Raw genomic sequence first — 20,425 nt, forward strand, 5'->3', positions numbered from 1 at the left:
ACTTTCAGAATTCAATTTAATATGCTGACAAATCAGGTCTCATTAGACAGTGGCTTTGTCTATTAAAGTGACCATTTATTTTCACTATTGCTTGATGACTAGATGTAAGCATAGTTGCAAAGGGGAATAGGTGACTCTTCTTAGAGGATAGCCTTCAAAATTACAAAGTGAAATGGCTTAAGAGGTGTGAAGCTGGCTTTTCATTTCATCTTCTGCTGCTTCTGAAAACCACAGCTGTGATCCAAGTGCTTTTACTTATCAGTGTAAAGTGTTTTTTTTATCTGTAAATGAAGAACATTTTTTGTTAGCTCCCTATAATAATTTATCTGTACTGCCTAGAAAAGTAGCTCTATTTTCAAACTGAATTCTTTCTGAATAAACAGATGCTTCTTGAGAAGTAAGCTATCTATCTTGAGCTATGGATGCACTTGTCTGTCAATGTGCTAAGAAACATGTGGAATCATGCATAACAAGAGAAGAATACCTTCAAAAGGGAATTCTAGTTGTCTACTGATGTACTATGTTCTTCATCTGTAAATATGTTGTAAGTAATTTCTATGTTAAATTGTTAATCACTAGGTAATCCAATGTAACTACTGTCTGTTTATTTTACTGTGGAGCTTTTCTCCCCGGGCCTCCGCTGAAAATGGACCCACGTCCAGTCGGACACTCCCGGTCAACAAATTTAAATACATATATAAATAAATAAATAAATAAATAAATAAATCTACATATACATAGTCTCTTAGTGTGTTCTTGGGTCACTAGAATAGCATTTTTTTCATTTATTATTCTTGTTAGGAATGCCACACTGCAGAAAATTGATAATAGAGATGCTAATGGCTGTATACAATGTGGTATTATTGCAGTGTGTCAAAAGAAAGGTCATTTGTGTTAAAATGTATTTAGAACTGAATGAAGCTGTTATCTTACCTTTGGAATGGTATATCCTCTAAATAATACATCTTTAGTTACACCATGTGGAACACTAAGGGGAGCGATATTTCCAAAACGTAAGATTTCATGGATAACGGCCTGTGTATAAGGCATCCTTAATCTGTCATCGTAAGAAGCAAACTCCTTACCATTAACAATGGATGCAATTTCCTTATGGCATTTTTCTGCAGAAAGAAGAGTAAAATATATGCATTTGCATTTTTCATAAACTAAACTTTTATTACTGACTATATTTTTCAGTGTTCAGTGATTCTGCATTACATGTTAAAATAATTTACATTACTGCAGTATATTTTAAGAAAACATTCTCTATAAATATAAAGTATAAAGCACAATTACACATACACCCAGAGGAGATCTTCAGTATCATTTGTCTTAATCAATACTTTATTGTAGAGCTTGTTTTTCTCCGGTGATGCACACTTAGATATGAAACTTTCTGAACTGCCTAATTCCCTTTAATGCTTATTTATTGAACTTCATGGTAATAGTTTCAGTTGAGTGAAAACTTGCGTAGGGATAATATTGGACATGATTTATAAAAATGAATACATGGATACTAAAATTTTACAAAATGCCAACAATTTTGATCCTCTGTCAGCAATGGTATGTGCAAAATCAGGCGGGAGCAGTTTAGCAGGAACCAGTTCATCACTGATTAATTGATTTATTGATTGTTTAATTTTATTTACCAAGAAAAGTCAGACTGGGTCATAAAAATCCATTTTCAGCGCAGACAAAGGGAGAAAAGCCCCCTCCCAAAAAAAAATACAAAAAGTGAGCATGACACAAGCACGTTATGATATTTGAATGAGGTTTTATTGTTATCAATTTAAACATCTGTCTGTCAGTGCACCTGCAATGCTTAATATTTTAAAATCACATAATCAATTGTTTTCTGGCATTGAAAGAATCTGAAGACCGAGCATCTGTGATATGCATAGTTGACAACATTTACACTGTTTTTGTATAGATGACTGCTGACATTATATGAAGTTTGTAATTCATACTTATTAAACAAATGAGTTGATAGGTTCATAAATGTTTGTGCTTATATCTATACTGGAACCAAATAAGTGATAATAAGTTACTTAATGAAAATATATAACTTTGATATTGTCCTTCAAACATATTCATTTATTCCAAGGAGATACAATGTTCCAAATGTAACAATCCAAACATGCCCCTTCCTGTCTAAGGCTGTGTGTCACTAGTTTATATATAATCCATCTGTAATCAGACTCATGAGTTCCTACAAATGCATAGGCTGTAGTGGGTGATTTAAAAATACTTATAAAGTGGACTTTGATCTCTCTTGCAAGTCATGTTACTAATATTTAATGATATTCTTTGTTTCCATTGCCAGCTAGTTTGTCTCACATAAAATACATTGCTGGAGTTAGCTACCATATATACTAATCAAGTGTATTACCAGTCACAAGATGCCTGATTTCAAATACAACCTGGTACAGTGTCTGCAAATCAGGCAAGGAAATGGCGAATTATCCCATGGTCCATTACATCAACCCATACTAAGATTAATAATAGGTTTTCTTCCCCCAGTAGTATTCTTGATGCAAGTAATATACTTTTAAATTGGATGACATGATTACATTGTATATTGTATGCATTTTCTGAATGTCCCTACAATGTTATCTGATTATTATATATCTAATATTCTATTCATTATGAGAATTCACTGTTTACATGTTTTTCACCATTCTTATTTACAATATATATATATATATATATATATATATATATATATATATATATATTTATTGAATTGTCTCAGCTATTAGAAATCATGTGACCTAAGAATCATTTCTATTTAATAACATGCTCATGACTACTTCATATAAATTGCACTGAGGACACTCCCCCAGATTCAGCAAGCCCTGCATGGCGTGCATGATCAGCGGTAATGTTGGCAATACGGCGGCCGAGCAATCCACGTACGTGCCCGTTTGACATGCACAAGTGCTCTTACACTAGTCCTGCATGTTCCCAGCCCCCATATGCAAATGACCCCATTTGCAGGTGAAAAACATGTAAATGAGGTAAATCTGCTATCCAGGAAACTGGAATCAGGCCATGCAGGACTAATGTAATCTGCAGAAATGTACTCGGTTAGTAACAGTGTACAGTTCTGCAAAATCCAAAATAGAGACATGACAGCTCCAAATAAATGCTGCATATCTTTGAGGAAGCATGCCAATGGCCAAGTATAAGGCCATTGGCATTGCAAACAATACAAAAAGTAAAAAATACAAGTTTATTTTATTTCTGCCGATCACGGCTGTTTAAGCATAGGACAGTGGCATGCAAATGGAAGGGAAATTGTACTTTACTGTGTGTGTACTTGTCATCCTCCCAATGTGCACATCCCCTAGTTGTTGCCAGTGGTGAGGATCAAGGCTCCTTGATTACTGGGCCAGTGCAGGGGCATCACATATTAATTGATGTCATTGGTGGGATATCCACATCATAAATTAATTGGTTGACAGTGGTGAGATAGCCACATCACATATTAATTGGTTTGTAGTGGTATGGATATTGAATTCCTGTAGCATGTGTGCAGTGGTCACTGAAGGTGTTTGCACTCTCAGTCAGTCATGAAGTGAACATTCAGAGTTTCACATCACAATTGTTTTATTTTTTTATCTTAGTTAGAAAGGGAGAGCAGGCAAGCATGTCAGCAGATGAGTATGGCATGATGACAAAGACCAATTTGACTGAGATGTGCCAGGCTAAAGGACTAGTGCATGCCAACCTGATTAAGGGAAAAATGATTGTAGCTTTGGGCACAGCTGCATCACAGACCAGCGATCAGGAGGACAACCAGGCTGGCCTTGGAGATGTACAACTCTCAGAAAATGGACAGTTCAACTTTTCCACAGAGGACTTAAAAATCCGCCTGGAGTTAAAGAGATTTCAGCTGGAGGCCAAGCATTTGGAAATAGAAGAAGCAGAGAGACTGAGGCATCTAGAGGCTGAGGAAAATGAGAAACTGCAATGCCTGGAAGCTGAGGAGAATGAGAGGCAGAAGCAAAATGAAAAGGAGATGCTGACTCTTCACCAAGTCATGGAGGTAATGGGGAAGGGAGTAACCAAACCCCAGAAGTAACAAAGGACAGTGCATTTCTTCCATACTTTACAGAGGGAGATAATTTTGTTAGTTTCATTCATATGTTTGAAAGGGCATGTAAATAGTTTAATGTTGACCAAGGGCTCTTGGTATGGTTCTTGACCCCCTTACTTCATGGTAAATCTGTAAATGCTATTTGTAAATAGTCTGATACTGATTGCTTAAACTATAATACAGTCAAAATGTGTTTATTAGAATGCTTTAACACCTTATAGAAAAATGTTTTGTGAGCATAGACGCATGGCAGATGAAATTATGTGTGAATATATTGCTGAACTAAGTACTTATTTTCATAGATGTGTGAGTGGATGTCAGGTCACCACTTCTGAAGGGCTGGCAGATCTTTTGGTGAGGGAACAAGTCCTTAGCCTTTTGCCAGAGGACATGAGCATCTGGTTAGCTATAGACAATGAAGTACTGCAGATGAGTTGGGGAAGAAGGAAGACCTATACCTAGGAAGTAGGGCATCGCTGCACAGGAAAGGACATCCAGTGCTGCTCATGGGACTAAGGGAACCCAGATTGCCTCAACAAAGTCCACCAGGAGCAAGGGAAGTCACTACTCCAGGTAGACATCCAGGATCAAGGGTTAAATGTTTTAAATACATCCAGTGGGGCCATGTAGCATACAGATGTCCATGGAGGCAAGGGGGGGAACAAAAAGTGGGAGAACCAGTAAGTGGGGATGACAAAAATGCCTGCAGTAAGTTGTCTCAAGACAACACAGATACCAAACTACCATTAGAGGTTATATCCTATCTTAGTAAATGGTAAAGAGGCCATTGCTAAGAGAGACACAGCCTCTGATCTAACCATTGTGAAGCCTGCAATGGTTAAAGATGAGCACTACCTCCTTGGAAAATCTACTCCGGTCAGAGCTTTAGGAGGGACCCCATTACAAATACCTTTGGCTAGGGTTCACCTTGACTGGGAGGGTGGAAAAGAATCCAGGAAGTAGGTGTGTTTGAGGATATCCCTGCAGATGTCTTGATAGGGAATGATTTTGATAATGCAGTACCCTGTATGCATCTAGTTAAATGCAGTCAGACTTGGAGATAAGCATGTGGAACTGGTAGCCTGGGCGAGACCCAGACAGACTGCACACTTGCAGCCAGGACTGGTAAGGTGGTTGCTTCTGGGACAAAGCTACCATGTAGCACTGAAACTGAAGGTGAGCCATAGTTGCTTGTGGGTACTGATGTTCCCTTAAATAAAGTGCCTGCAAGGACAGAGGTGAGTAGTAGTATCCAGGCTGAAAGTGAGGCACTGCTGTCAGAGAATACCAGACTTCCTGTGGAAGGGGAGCTGGGAAGGGTTACAAAGAGAGAGTTGCGACAGGTTCAGCTCTCATACCCTACATTATAAGGCTTGAGGGAGGTAGCCAGTGAGGCACTTGATTCTCAAGGCAAAGGGGAATCTGTATACTGGGACAAAGGGTTAATGTATACAGAGTAAATCCCTAAGAGAGGGATAGAGGGTGACAGAATACAGAAGTTGGTAGTGCCTAGAGCCTACCATCTAGCACTTCTAGCCATAGCCCATGACATTCCCTTTGCAGGTCATATGGGCATAAAGCATACCAAGAGATGTATTATGCAAAACTTTTACTGGCCTGGGATTTCTAGAGTTGTAACAGGATACTGTAGGACCTGTGAACAGTTCCAAAAGGTAGACAAGGCAGGAGACAAGGTGAAAGCTCTTTTGATGCCTTTGCCTGTGATTCAAGAGCCATTTCAGAGGGTAACTATGGATATTGTGTGGCCCCTGAGTACCCCAAGTTCCACAGGGAAAATGTATATCCTAGTGGTATTAGATTATGCTACCAGATACCCTGATGTGGTCGCTCTGTCCTCCACTGAGGCAGAAAAGGTGGCAAATGCTTTGTTAGAGATTTTCAGCAGGGTAGGTTTCCCAAAAGAAATACTGACTGACAGAGTTGCCAATTTTATGTCAGACCTGCTGGCCTGTCTGTGGAAGTACTGTGGGGTGAAGCACTTAAAGACCACCCACTACCATCCCTAGACTAATGGTCTTGTTGAGAGGTTAAACTCTACACACAAGTCCATGCTACGGGAATTTGCAGACCAGTTTAAGAGGGACTGGAACAAATATTTGCTCCATCTCTTGTTTGCTTACAGAGTTGCCACAGAATCCACATGCTTTTCACCCCTTGAGTTGCTGTAAGGGCATATGGTGAGGGGACTTCTAGATTTTATTCGAGATGAGAGATAGGGTGGATGTTAATCCCACAAGGAGTCTGTTGTGGCATATGTTCTAAACCTCAGGACAGGGCAGAAGCTCAACAGCACAAAAAGGTCTGGTATGACAGGAATGCTCGAGCTAGAGAGTATACTGTAGGGCAGCAGGTAATGTTTCTCATTCCTGTCAGACACAATAAGCTGCAGGCAGCCTCAAAGGGGACCCTACAGTGTAGTAATGAAGGTCAGTGATGTTATCTGCATGACAGAATGGCTAGGCAGGAGGCAGGGGCACAGATTTTAGAATGTTAACATAATAAAACCTTACCATGATAGGGAGGCGCTTGTGTTCAGTATTTGTAGTGGATGGCAGGAGGAGTCTGAGGAGTTCTGGTGACTGATATCCTCAGTGAGGCTCAGACTGACACCTCAGTGGAAGGGGCATAAATATTCCAGAAGCTATCCCCTACCGAGGTTTCAGTAATCCAAGCTGTGTTGCAGGAGTTTGGAGGCATGTTCACTGGGAAACCAGAGTGTACCCACCTAGTGCAGTACCATGTGGGTACATGACCTCAAAGGCCTATTAACCAGGCCCCTTATACGGTGCCTAAGAGAGTCAAAAAGAGTCTGAGGGAGGAGATACAGGAAATGTTAAAACTAAGGGTAATTCAGGTGTGCAGCAGTCCCTGGGCCTTCCCAGTGTTGCTGGTACCAAAGAAAGATGGCAGCACCATGTTCTTTGTGGACTACAGGAAATTAAATAATCACACAGAGTCAGATGCTTACCCCATGCCTAGGACAGATGAAGCCTTAGATCAACTGGGTGGGGCTAAGTATCTTACCACAACTGATCTTACCAAGGGTTACTGGCAGGTGCCCTTGACTCCCAGTGCTAGAGAGAGGTCAGCCATTGTGACTCCTTTTGGCTTGTATGAGTTCTGAAGATGCCCTTTGGGATGAAAAATGCCCCAGTGACTTTCCAGAGGCTGGTAGATCATATCCTAGCAGAAGCAGGAGATTTTGTCCTTGCTTGCCTAGATGATATTGCCATCTACAACCATTCCTGGCAAGAGCACCTTCAGCATGTCAGGGAGGTGCTGGGCAGACTGCAGAGGGTAGGGTTGACCATTAAGCCCAGAAATGTCAAGTGGGGGATGGCAGAGGTCTCCTACCTGGGACATTGAGTGGGGAGTGTTAAGATCAGGAGAGAACCAGCCAAAGTGGAAGCCATTCTGGCATGGGTTGCCCCCGTTACCAAAAAGCAGGTGAGGGCATTCTTAATGCCACCGGAGTACTACAGAAAGTTTGTCCCCAGTTATAGTACCATAGCTGCTCCTGTCACAGACCTGACAAGGTAAAACAAGCCAGATAAGATAGTTTGGACCCCAACATGTGAGCAGGCATTCCAGATGCTTAAAGGAGCTTTGGGAGGATCCTCTGTGTTAGCCAGTCCAGATTACAGCAAATCATTTGTTGTGTAGGTGATGCTTCAAACCATGGGTTGGGGGCTGTACTTAACCAGATTTCCTCAGAGGGAGACGAGCACCCAGTGCTATATCTCAGTAGTAGGCTCCAACCCAGGGAGGAATGCTATGCAGTTGTAGAAAAGGAATGCCTAGCCATAGTGTGGGCACTGCAGAAACGTCAGCCTTATCTGTATGGAAGGAAATTCACTGTAGTTATAGACCACAGTCCCTTAATATGGCTATATTAAAATGCCAAAGTACTAAGGTGGAGCCTAGGGTTGCAAACATATGATAAAGCAGTGCAGCACTGCAGTGGGGTTAGCAATGCCAATGCAGATGGGTTCTCAAGACAGAGAATGGGGTAAGGTATTCCCAGATAGTTTCAACCCTTCCAAGCAATGTTTCTCAAGGGTCACTTGAAAAACTAGCTTATGTTTTTTTTTTTTTGGGGGGGGTGATATAGGGAAATATTGCCAGCCCAGCTATCTGGATTTTTGTAAATAATTCTATGTCATTTGTGAATATTGATATGACTTATGCAGAACTGTATGTTATATACTGAGCTTCAAAGATGTAACCACTGTGTACCCTGTTGGAGCATAGAAGATTAACCTGCAAAACTTAAGAATAGTTTAAATTAAGTTACCTTATAGCTGAGCCATAAACAAGAGATGTTATCTCTAGGTTTCAGTGCAACAGGAGACACAATGTCTAGAGCTAGAATTTTTTGTCTTGGAGAAAAGTAATTGCTAGGTTTAAAATGTAAGAGTTTTATTGTTTTACAACTTCAATTTCTGAGCAAACATCTGACAGATATGTATTTTTCACACAGAGATGTTAAATGTTGGACAGTGAGGGTTTAGCTTGGGAACTTAAGTCAGGTGACAAAGAGTGATGTCATCCAAGCTGGCCCAGCAGTAATGTTTGATATTAATTTAAGGACTCTCTCAGACAGAGACTGTGCATTTTGCATTTTGTCTTGGACCTAGCAAGAACATCCACTCATCATCATCATCATCATCATCATCTGCACTTGGTTTTTAATTAAGATTTAGGGCATAGTATCTCTTATATATATATATATATATATATATATATATATATATATATATATATATATATATATATATGAATATAGCAAAGATTAGTTAAGATGTTTTCTGTATTTATTTGAGACTGTCCTGCAATGTTGTTTTAAAATATTTCCTGTGTTGATTTTACTGAGTATTGTCTTGTTCTTTTATTATTTATTATTAAATATATTTAAACCTATCTTTGTGGCTGATATTTGTGAAACATATTTAAACTCTTAGAGTACTTGCATATGTATCTGGTGACACTGTACAGGCCATTCCTAAATAGCCTTGCAAGTTTTGGTTAAACCTACCATTTGGATTATAGTAACATTACACAGTATGATTGGACACCCTTGGTTAAGGGCCTTAAAGTAGCTGATTAGGGTGGCTGGTGGCAGCTGGTACTATGTTATAGTTTGGGCAGAAGGGGGCATAGCTAGTAAACCTGTGCCAGCCTTTTCCAGGTGTGTGTTTGTGTATAACTCAATTCTCAATGTGTGTGTGTTTCAGCAACTTGGGCAGGGACATGAAGCACTGGCTGGACAGAGAGGGTGCTGGAGGTTTTGACTTGGTCACTCAGCTGAGATCTCAACTCTGTAGCTCTGCCAGTGGAGAGTCTTATTGGGGATCTGGAGAAAGAGGGAGAAACCAGCCCCAGACTGACTGTGATCTCTGTGTGCTCTTAAGGGACATTTTACTTTACTGTGTGTGTACTTGTCATCCTCCCAATGTGTACATCCCTTAGCTGTTGTCAGTGGTGTGGATTTAGGCTCCTTTATTACTGGGCCAATGCATGGACAGCACAGCTACAATTTGTCTTCCAGAAAACAACAAAGTGTAAAGAACTCTCATCTTCTCTTATTTTTTTTGGATGATTTGATACTTTATAGCTCATCAGATGAGCAACCATAAGCACAACCGCAGGTGGTCAAAACTTACTCAGATGATATAAGAATGTCATTTGGTCTTGATAATGTGCAAAAGCAATCTTTGAAGCAGGAAAGCTGCAGCACCCAGAAAACATCAGTTTGTGACAGGAATTTTATATAAAAGAACTTGAGCAAGAGAGAGTATATAAATATTTAGTAATTGATGAAGGATCAACAACAAAACATGAACAAATGCAAATAATACTTAGGAATATTTTAGAAGACTAAAATTAATACTGAAAACAGGTCTGACACATAGGAAGAAAATCCAAGTTATAAACAAATTTGTCCTTCTTGTCCTAACTTAAGTTTTGGAGTGATTGAATGGCCCCTAAAAGTATTGGATCAGTTGGACAGGAAAACAAGAAAAATGCTTCATGCTTATCAAATAATTTACAAAAATCAGTGTATACAAAGATTATATATTACCCATTCTGAAGGAGGTATGGGCATCCTCAAAATTGATCACATGTATAGGTCTGCAGTTGTAGGACTGCATGCATGTTTTCAGACCTCACAAGACCCAAACATAGTGAAACTTTTAAATCTAAGATGACTTCCCTGCTTAGTTTATCCGAAGCATGTCAGTGTCAAATGGGAATAGAAATGAAACCAGAAGTAGACAAAAATCAGGCAGCAACTGAATGTGACAAAAAAAAACAAAAAAAAAAACAAAGACTATAAGGTGAAGGATCGGATGAGGAGACTAGAAATATGGAAAATGCATAAATATAATGGCAGGTACAGAAAACTCTTGGAACAACTTCATGTCATTCAGGAGTGAATGCAGGAATGGTTAAGAAGAGGTGAATTTAAACCAAAAGATGAAAGGTTAATGCTGGTGGCCGAGGATAGTGGACTACATGCACATTGGTTTACAAAGTCTATTGAACATGTGGGAGAAACAGGCAAATGCATGTTTTGTAAAAGAGAATTGGAAACAGTCACACATCTTGTTGCTGAGTGTGATTCACTAATGGTAGAAGAACTGTATACTGCAAAGCATAATAATGTGGCAAGACTGTTGCATTGGGGATTGTGCAAACATTATAATTTTGAAGTAGCTGAAAAACATTGGAAACATTAGCTACAAAGCATTATAGAAAATTATAAAGTTTATATCGCATGGGATCACCCATTATCAACAGTTCAAAAAACAGATGTGAGAAAAACAGATATAGTATGCCATGAAAAGAAGACAAAAGTAACATTGATTACTAAAATTCCTATACCCAGTGGCTACAGTGTCTTACATACACAGAGACAAAAAGTCATAAAATACCAGGATTTACAGACAGAAACTAGGGTAATATGGATGAAGGATGCACAGACAGATCCAATAGTAGTAGGAACAATCATCTTATAAAAAAGAATTTACAATCCTACTTACCTATGATACCGATACCGATACATGTAAATCCATATGAGTTGCAGAAGGAGTCAATTCTAGGCATATTGCGGGTTCTGAGAAGAGAACTGTAGCTTGTCTAGTCAGGACGCAGTACATGAGACTTCATGGGTTCTGTTCAAGCAGCTTTATTATATACAAACACATCAGGATTGAGGCTTAATACTTTAACTTAGGTAAACATAAACAAACTAGCTATTACATTCATACATGTTCACTCTCTGGCTGCACTCTCAAAATGGCAGTGAGTATAGCAAGTGCTCGCTATTTATACATGCATCTTATAGGTTCATAGGTTCATAGGTTTATACTAGGCTATCTGCCCTAAGGCATTTATAAGCCTAGCCCAAAGTTTTGTGGCTTACGCCACCCCTTATGTTAAAAAATATTGTGCCCATTTGTTTGTTGTGCCTCTGTCCAGCAGTGGCACAGAGATGATTCCCAGGGTAAACCTACGATCTCCCATCCACCGGTCAAGATTTCTCTTGAACAGAGCCAGCGAGGTGCTCTGCCTCACATGGACCGGGATTTTATTCCACAGCATAGGGAGTCTCTGAGTGACAAATCTATCCCTCCAGCATGTCTTATTTATATCCGTGCTAAGGTTTAAGTCGCTTGCTCTAGTGGATCTGGTAGATTTGGATTTTTTGAGGTGGAGCATGTCCATTAATTCCGGGTTGGACATGGCCTTGTATGTCAGGCACAGGTCACCTCTGAGCAGACGGTATGCGACTGAATAGAGCTGGAGTTTCTTCAGTCTGGCAGCATATGACAGATTTTGGAATCCCTTTATCCTTTTGGTGAGGAACTTTTGGGGTCTCTCCAATTGCTGCAGGTGTCGGGTGAGATACATCCCGAATGGGGCATTGTACTCGATCATTGGTCTGATAAGTGAAGAGTACAGGGGAACAATGACCTCACTTGATCTGGATGTGAATCCCTTCATGATCAGGTGGGGAATGTAGAAGGTCTTTCTAACCACTTTAGCAATGTGAGTGTCAAAAGAAAGGCCACTGTCAACCTGGGTCCCCAGGTCCCTGATAACCTCTTCTGTGCTTAGTGGATTGCCACCTATATGGTAGCTTGGGGTTACCTTGTTTTTCCCGAAGGGTATGACTATACATTTTTTGGCATTTAACTTCAGGCCATGGCTCTGGCACCAGCTATCAGTTTCCGTGAGACCCCTCTGAAGGATATCTGTGTCCGATGTACTTTCCACTATGGCGCCCAGTTTGCAGTCATCTGCAAACTTTATCAGCCATAGTCCTCCTATGTTTGCCTGTACTTCTGAGAAGTAGATGCCGAACAACAGGGAGCCAAGGACTGAGCCCTGTGGGACACCACTTGTGACCGGCTTGGAGTCTGACATGGTGCCAGCAACTCTAACCCTGTGGGTTCTGTCCTTTAGCCAGTTTGCAACCCATCTTGTGACATATGGGTTTACATTTAAGCTGGTAAGTTTCTCTATAATACCTGAGTGGGGTATTGTGTTGAAAGCTTTTGCAAGGTCAAGGTAGGCTGTATGGACTGCCTTTCCCTCATCAATGGCCTTGGTGACTGTTTCGAAGAAGTCAACCAAGTTCAGAAGGCATGATCTGCCCTTGACAAAGCCAAACTGGGTCGGGTCCAATGTCTGCAAGTCCCCTATGTCTTTGTTTATGAGTTCCATTATGATCCTCTCCATAGCTTTGCAGACCAGGCTTGTTAAGCTTATGGGATGGTAATTACCAGGGTCCGTAGAGGCACCGCCTTTGTGGAGTGGGACCACAGTTGCTGTACGCCACTCCTTGGGCATGTATCCTGTGGTAAGGCTAAGATTAAACAGCTGCCTTATGTGCAGGTTTAGTTCCTCATTGAGTTTGTGTAGCACACAGCCGGGGACACCATCCGGTCCCATTGATGCTGTGTTTTTAGCTTTAGAGAGAGCAGCTTTTACCTGCGCATTTGAGATGTCTAGGAGGCTACACTCCGCTGGGATAGTTATCTCTCCTTTTGGGGGGAAGAGGGGGGTGAAGTTTGCACTGAACCTGTCTGCCAGTATGTTGGCAATGTCTGTGGGTTCAGTGATTTTTGTATCATTTTGGACTAATTCTGAGCATATCTGGGAGATTCCACCCAGGTTTCTAACATAGCTGAAGAAGGCCTTATGATTGTCTTTTGAATCTATGGCAATTTTTCTCTCAAAGTTGACCTTGGATGATTTTATGAGTGCTCGTATTTTTTTACTAATAATGATCAAGGGTGTCTTCTCTTTTATGGATTTTGCTCTATCATGTAACAACTTTCTCCTCTTATTGTAAAGTTTGTTTATGGCTGGGGTCCACCAGACTGGACGTTTGCCCTTGGTGGAAAGAGTCTTGGTTTTATTAGGGATTGCCTGATCCATGCAGTCCTGGAGGTGTTCGTAGAAGGCATTTGTAAGGGCTTCCACAGCTTGGGTTGTGGTTTCCACTGGCTCGGGGGCCTTGAAGGATACCACACCAGTCTTGAGTAGTGTGAAGTTTGCTTTAGAGAAGTTCTTCACTGTGGTCTTTTTTGTTTGGGGTGGGAGCGGGATGTGGATTTCCAGTGAGATTAGTTTATGATCTGATCTCACCAATGAGGGATATACTTCCGGTGTGGAGCATTTTGTCCCCATGTTTGTGATGATGAGATCTAGTATATTATTTCCTCTTGTGGGAACGGTGACTAGTTGTTCCATGGCATTTGAATTTATGAACACCAGGAACCTTTGGGCTAAAAAGTTGGGGCTTGAGTAATGTTCCCAGTCTATATTCGGGTAGTTGAAGTCACCCAATATAATGGTGTTTGGAGATACATTTATACCCTCCAGTGTCTTCAGGAAGGCTGTGTGGGGTTCCTGAGTTTGAGAGGGTGGCCTGTAGCATGCTACAAATTGTAGAGCAGTTTTGCCTATGGTTAATTGCACCTGGATGGTTTCCGATGCTTCGTGCATTGCCACCAACCTGGAGGTGTGGGTATCCTTGATGAATATGGATACACCCCCTCCTTTTGTGGTGTGGTCCAGGTTTTGGGGCCGGAACGCATGATATGAGGTAAAACCTGATAGTGCCGGGGTGCTCTCAGGAGCCTTGAACCAGGTTTCAGTTACAGCACAGACATCGATGTTCTCCATACTGAGAAGGGCCTCGAGTGCGTGCATTTTGAGATTTAGACTTCTGGCATTGAGCAGCATTACCCTTAGTTTCTTCCCATTTTTGTTTTCTAGGGTGGTAGGTTTAGAATTTGAGCCTTGCCTAAAAAGGCACTATGGGGGTGGCAAGAGCCTTAGCCAATATCCGGAATACCAGGGATGACAGGTGCAAGCCATCCCTTGCGAAGCAGCGTGGCTTGTCAAGCATGTCATCCCAGGCAGACAGACACTGGATCCCCTTTGAATGACACCAGAAATTAAGCCAATTGTTAAAGCTGATCATCTTGTCTCTATGTTGTGGCATCATTCTTGGTGAAGGAAGGATACTGCTCAGGGTCAGGGTCATACCTGCCTGGGCTACATAATCAGAGAGCTCCTCTATGTCTTTTTTCATGTAGTCCAGGGAGGTATGTCTCAGGTCGTTAACACCAGCATGGACAATGACTGTGTCATATTTGTACTTGCTGTGGAGTGACCCGAGTGCTTGTGTTATGTGGCGGATTCTAGCACCCGATAGGCAGCTTACTGTGACCCTCTCCTTATTCAGCCTGGTGAGTGGGACGTCAGTGTGTCTGACTATGGAGTCACCTATGACAAGTATGTTTGGTGTTGTATTTGGCCTTAAGGGCTGTGACTGCTTTGCACACTGATTTTGTGGTTTATGTGTTGCCTGTGGTGTGTCATGAGGTGGCAGTTGCTTGGGTGTCTGCTTTGGAGGCCTCTGCTGTTTAGGTAAATTTTTGCTCAGAGCCTCCGAGTATGTCTTTGTGTGTTTATGTGTTTGATTCATTGTTGTGATAGCTTTATGTGAGACTGGTTTTGTGGTGTGTGTAGTTGCCTTCTCCTCCATTCTGGTCTTGCCAGTCCTGAGTTGAGAGAGCTCAGCCTCCAGTTTGTTCGTATTCAGTCTTTGAAATGCTTCTTAAAGACAAAGCACACACTCTGTTCTACATCCTCCATCTTTGAGAATACCTCATGCAATGTTTTAAACAGTAATTGACATAATATCAGTATAAATAATTCTTGGTCATGCAAACATACAGAATTACATACACATATATACAGTTAAGTCCAGGTCACTATGTATTTCACACCACGTCTGGAAATACGAACAAATCTTGTGACAGAAATTAGAATCAGATTTAGCAACTAGGACTGTCTCTATGGAATGTGGAAGAAAACGTCAAGATACGTTCTGGAACAGGAACATTGTCTAGGTTTCTCTGAGATTTAGAGTCTATATCACAGGAACAATGCTGCAATATTGATTCTGATACAGGAAGAAGATGTCTGCAATTTCTCCTGTACTCCATACCCTCAGATTCTATGAAGTATGATCTCAACTCAGTACATATAACTATAACTTGACCATTTCGTTCAAAACCTTTCGCTGTTTGTATCTTCACTGTCTCTCCTTCTTTCAATGGACAAAGAAGTCTGCTCGATTTATCATAGCTGGGCGTCTGGAAAGAATGATTTCTAACTAGTTGAGCTCTAATTCAGTTATTGTACTTAGCTTTAGGCCTCAACAAACTGGAACTGATAGGTAATGTTTTTCTGGTTTGCCTAGATAGAAGTTTCTGAGCAAAAGAGACAAGCATATCATCATGGAGTATGTTTCTGAGATTAAGTAAATTCAAATAGACATCGGCATTGTCGTGCTTTGACCTCTCAAGTAATTGCTTTGCATTCTGCACTGCATGTTCAGCTAGATCATTTGACTGTGGATATTCTGGACTACTAGTAACATGTAAAAAGTCACATTCTCTTGCAAATTTTCAAAACAACTGACTAGTAAATTGAGTGTCATTGTCAAAAATAACTTTGTATGGACTATCATGGACTGACAAATGACATTTCAACTCAGTGTACATTAGGTTAGGTAGTAAATCAATCTCAAATCAGTTTGAATAAGAGTCTACCATTACCAAGTAATGCTAATTGTTCCATTCGAATATGTCAGTGGCTACTGTTGACCAAGGTAGCTCAGGAACTTGGCTTAGCTGAAGCAGATCTCTTTGCAAATGCGGTTTAGTACTATTACATACTGAAAAGTCAAAAGTAGTTTATCAATGTCTTTTGCTAGAGAAGGCCAAAATACTAGTCATCTTGCCCATCTTTTGGTAGATTCAGAACCTGGGTGACCACAGTGAAAAATCTGGAAATACTCAAGTTGTAAGGAAGAAGGAATAACAATTTTAGGACGCTTGAAAATAATACCATCTTCCATAAACATCTCATCTCTGTAAGGGAAATAAGTTTGCACTTCAAGTGGTACACTTGATTGCTTTGATGTCCATCCAACATTAATGTAGTGGTTGTGCTTTTGCAAAACTGGATAAGTCTTTTATGGTTTATCAGCTCATCAAGTCTCATGATAGAAAAATTATGCACTTCCAAAATGTCAAAGTCAAAATTCTCCTCATGAAGCTGTAACGTGGTATTTCTGGTTGATCTGGATAAGGTATCAACCAGATAATGAAGTCTGTCTTTTGTATAGACCATTTTGAAGTTGTAATTTTGCAATTTGAGCATCATTCTTTGCAATCTTGCTGTAGCAGAATGCATCAGCTTCTTTAAAATAGTAACAAGAGGTTGGTGATCGGTTTCAATCTGAATAGCTCGATCTTTGATATAATCATGAAACTTGGCACACACAAACACTATTGTCAAATGTTCTTTCTCAGTTTGAGCATACTGCATTTCAGTTTGGGTAAGAGTTCTTGATGCATAGGCTACTGATCTGCCTTCTTGAAGGATGACTGCACCAAGACCAAATTTTGAAGCATCACGGGAAAGGGTTACTAGTTTATTAACATCATAGTATCTTAATGTAGATGGAGTGGCAATTTTCCACTTAAGGTCTTCAAATGCTTTCTGGTGCTGTTCTAACCAAGACCATGTGACATTTTTGCAAGTCAACTGTCTCAAAGGTGCTGTCAACTAACTGAAGTCTGGTATAAACTTGTCTAAATAGTTGACCATAGAAAGAAAATGTTGTAGAGCTTGAACATTATCTGGTACTGGCATCACGAGAATGGCTGCTTGTTTAGATGGGTTTGGTTGCAAGCCAGTACTAGTAAATAAATGACCTACATATGTAACGTCTGGTAGTCTGAATTTGCACTTCAAATGAGTGAGCTTTAACTTCATTCCACATGCTCTCTCTAGAACTCTCTTAAGGTTTCTATCATGCTCTGCTTCACCATTGCCTCCAAGAAATAAATCATCTACTATTATGACACAGGGATATCCTGAAAAAATCTGCTCTGTTGCAAGCTGAAAGACTTCACTTGCAAAATTTATCCCAAATGGCATCCTTAGGAATCTGTATCTGCCAAATGGGGTACTGAAAGTATTCAGGAATGAGGATTTGTGATCAAGCATCACTTGCCAAAATTAACTCTTTGCATCTAAGGCAGAAAAAACAGTGGCATTCAGTGTTAGGGCTGCAACCTCTTTGACTGTACGCATTGGATGATGTAGTCTCTTCAATGCCTTGTTCAAATCTCTTGGGTCAATGCATATTCTGATTTCATCTGAGTCTTTTTTGTGAGCTGCTACCATGGACGACACCCATTCAGTTTGTTCTGTAACTGGACAAGTTACACCTTGCTGTACCATTTTATTCAGCAGAGCTTTGACTCTATCTTACATGGCTATCGGAACTTTTCTTGCCGGTCTGAACACTGGACTGACCACTGGGCTAACTTCATAGAATACACAACTGGAAGTTTGTCCAACTTGTCACTGAAAACATCAGCATACTCCGAGAAAATGGCTTTGGTGAAATTGGAACTAGGATATGTGCTTATCTGATGAACTTTTTTGATAAAAGAAAGCAGATTCCTTCGCAAATTGTCTTTGAGACCCAGTAATGACTGCACACTTCTTCAAACCACATAATATAACAAGCTGTAACAGTTCTTGGTCAAATAACATGAAAGTACTACTGAGCCTTCGGTTTGAATTTCATGACCTTCATAAGCAACAAGTTTCACACAACCAGCCACATTGAGTTGCTCATTAGCTCTTACTTTAGCAAATGTATCTGCTGACATAACATAAAACTTTGAAACAGTTTCTACTTTAAGCCTGGTGGATTTACCATTGATCCAGACAGTACAAAACACTTCATTTCTTGCTAACAAATTGACTGCATCAACCTTTACACCAACTACTGATACACCCTCTGTGTAGAAAGTGGACTGCTACAATTCTTGATTAGTTTGTTTTCTTAAGAGACTTTTCTTTATAACTGTGCAAGGTTTACTTGATTTGCAAACGTTTTGAAAATGATTCCATTTTTTACACTTGTGGCATTGCTGACTAAATGCTAATCATGTCACTCTTTTAGACTCATATGATTGGCTCCACAATTACGACAGCTAACAATAAGGTTGGACTTGGGTTTTGCTGACTCATGCTTGTACTGCACTGAGCATGTAGCCTTCTTAGAACTTGCTGGAAAACTATATGGTTTCCCTGGCGAACCAGCAAGGGTAGTGGCTACCATGTGCTTAGGCCTGCTTCTGTTTGCCACGTATTGAATGCTATCTACATTTACTCTAGAGCTTGTTGAAACCATACTCATCACTTGCAAGCATACTTGTGTGCCTTTCTGTAAATTCATGGATTTGACAAATATCTATAGCTTTGCTCAACGTTAAATCACTGCCACAAAGCAAAATCTTTCTCACTACAGCAATATTAATTCCACACACAAGCCTGTCATTTATCAGCTCATCTTTTAAATCACCAAACTGACATGTTTTAGCTTTGTTTCTCAGATCAGTTATATAAGCTGCAAATGATTCCCCTGGTTTCTGACCACTTGTGCAAAACAAGTGCCTGTCGAAGGTAATATTTGCCTGGGGGTTGCACATCTCTCTGAATTTGTGCTTCAAACACTCAGGGTCTTCCCTTTATTCAGCATGTACAATACTATGATGGTTTTCACCTTCTCCTTCATATACTGCTGGCGCATACACAAATAAATGCTCTCTTTCTATGGCCTCTGACCCATCTAGGTTTAGCAAAATGAATGCTTGAGTGTGTACATCTTTGTCTGAATAAGCTGCTTGTGTAAAAATATTGTACTCTTGCTCAAATAATTTTCAGTTCTCTGCAATATTCTGATCACATACAAGTGGTGCAAGCTTTTGATATCCAGCTGCCATATTAACACATACCAGTGAAGGGTGTTGTAAATATGCACGAACATACTTATGTACATATGCCAGACATGTATGCTAGTACTTGTAAATATGCCCAATAGCACAAAAAGCTTCTGAATAACTTAACTTTGCAAAACAAGTCTCTTGGGCACTGTAACACTCTTGAATTGACTGTACTGTAAGAAATCACCCCTTATCAGTGTAAGAAACATTTCAAATAACTGCACTGTGTAAATGAACTGGCAGGAGAAGCTCAGAATAAGAAACATTTCAAAGTAATTGCATTTTGTGAATAAACAGTACACAGCATACTGAAACTTTCCCAAAATGGTAGTATTCCACTAAGTAGCTCTTTACAGTACAAGACACACTCTGTAATGGAAGCACTTTGAGAATAGACACACCCAGCACAAGAAACTTTTCGAAATGGCTGTACTTTTACTGTATTTCATGAAATAGTTGCACTTTGCACGTTAACAGACGCTTCAGAATAAATGCACAGTAATAAGCACACACTGTAAGCACTTTTACACATTTTGAGATACTTTAAATAACTTTAGTTATGCCCTGAATACAATACAAAATCATAGTTATGCCAAACATAGCACTTTGTCCAAAAAAACATGTAGTCGCCTTGCTTTATTTAAGCTTTCTGTGCCCTTTTTGCCCTTATTATATTTGTTTTGCTCATTTAATCTCTTTTCATGCCAATTGTACTTTTCGTTTGCCTGTTGTACTCTAAACATGCCCATTTTGCTTTAAACATGCTTGTTTTGCAATTCTGTGGTAATCTCTGACCCTTTATGAGCTTTTCTGACAATTGTTTTATCAAATAACTTAATCTTAAACATTTTGCTTAATCAATAAACCTTTTGTGCCTTTTGCTTGTTTAATAAAGAGGTTTGTGCCCTTG

General features: G+C 40.1%; 1 protein-coding gene across 1 annotated transcript in view; it reads right to left on the reverse strand.

Moving 5' to 3' along the window:
* Positions 1-20,425, reverse strand: part of LOC122808558 (cytochrome P450 2D15-like) — a 311,295-nt gene that overhangs the window by 32,220 nt on the left and 258,650 nt on the right. The window contains exon 7 of the mRNA XM_044079513.1: positions 934-1,121. Within this exon, the coding sequence (XP_043935448.1) occupies positions 934-1,121 (188 nt within the window). The remainder of the gene's footprint in view (positions 1-933; positions 1,122-20,425) is intronic.

Source organism: Protopterus annectens, chromosome 8.part0 (genome assembly GCF_019279795.1).
Source record: "Protopterus annectens isolate FY-2018-M chromosome 8.part0, PAN1.0, whole genome shotgun sequence".
Classification (NCBI taxonomy): Eukaryota; Metazoa; Chordata; order Ceratodontiformes; family Protopteridae; genus Protopterus; species Protopterus annectens.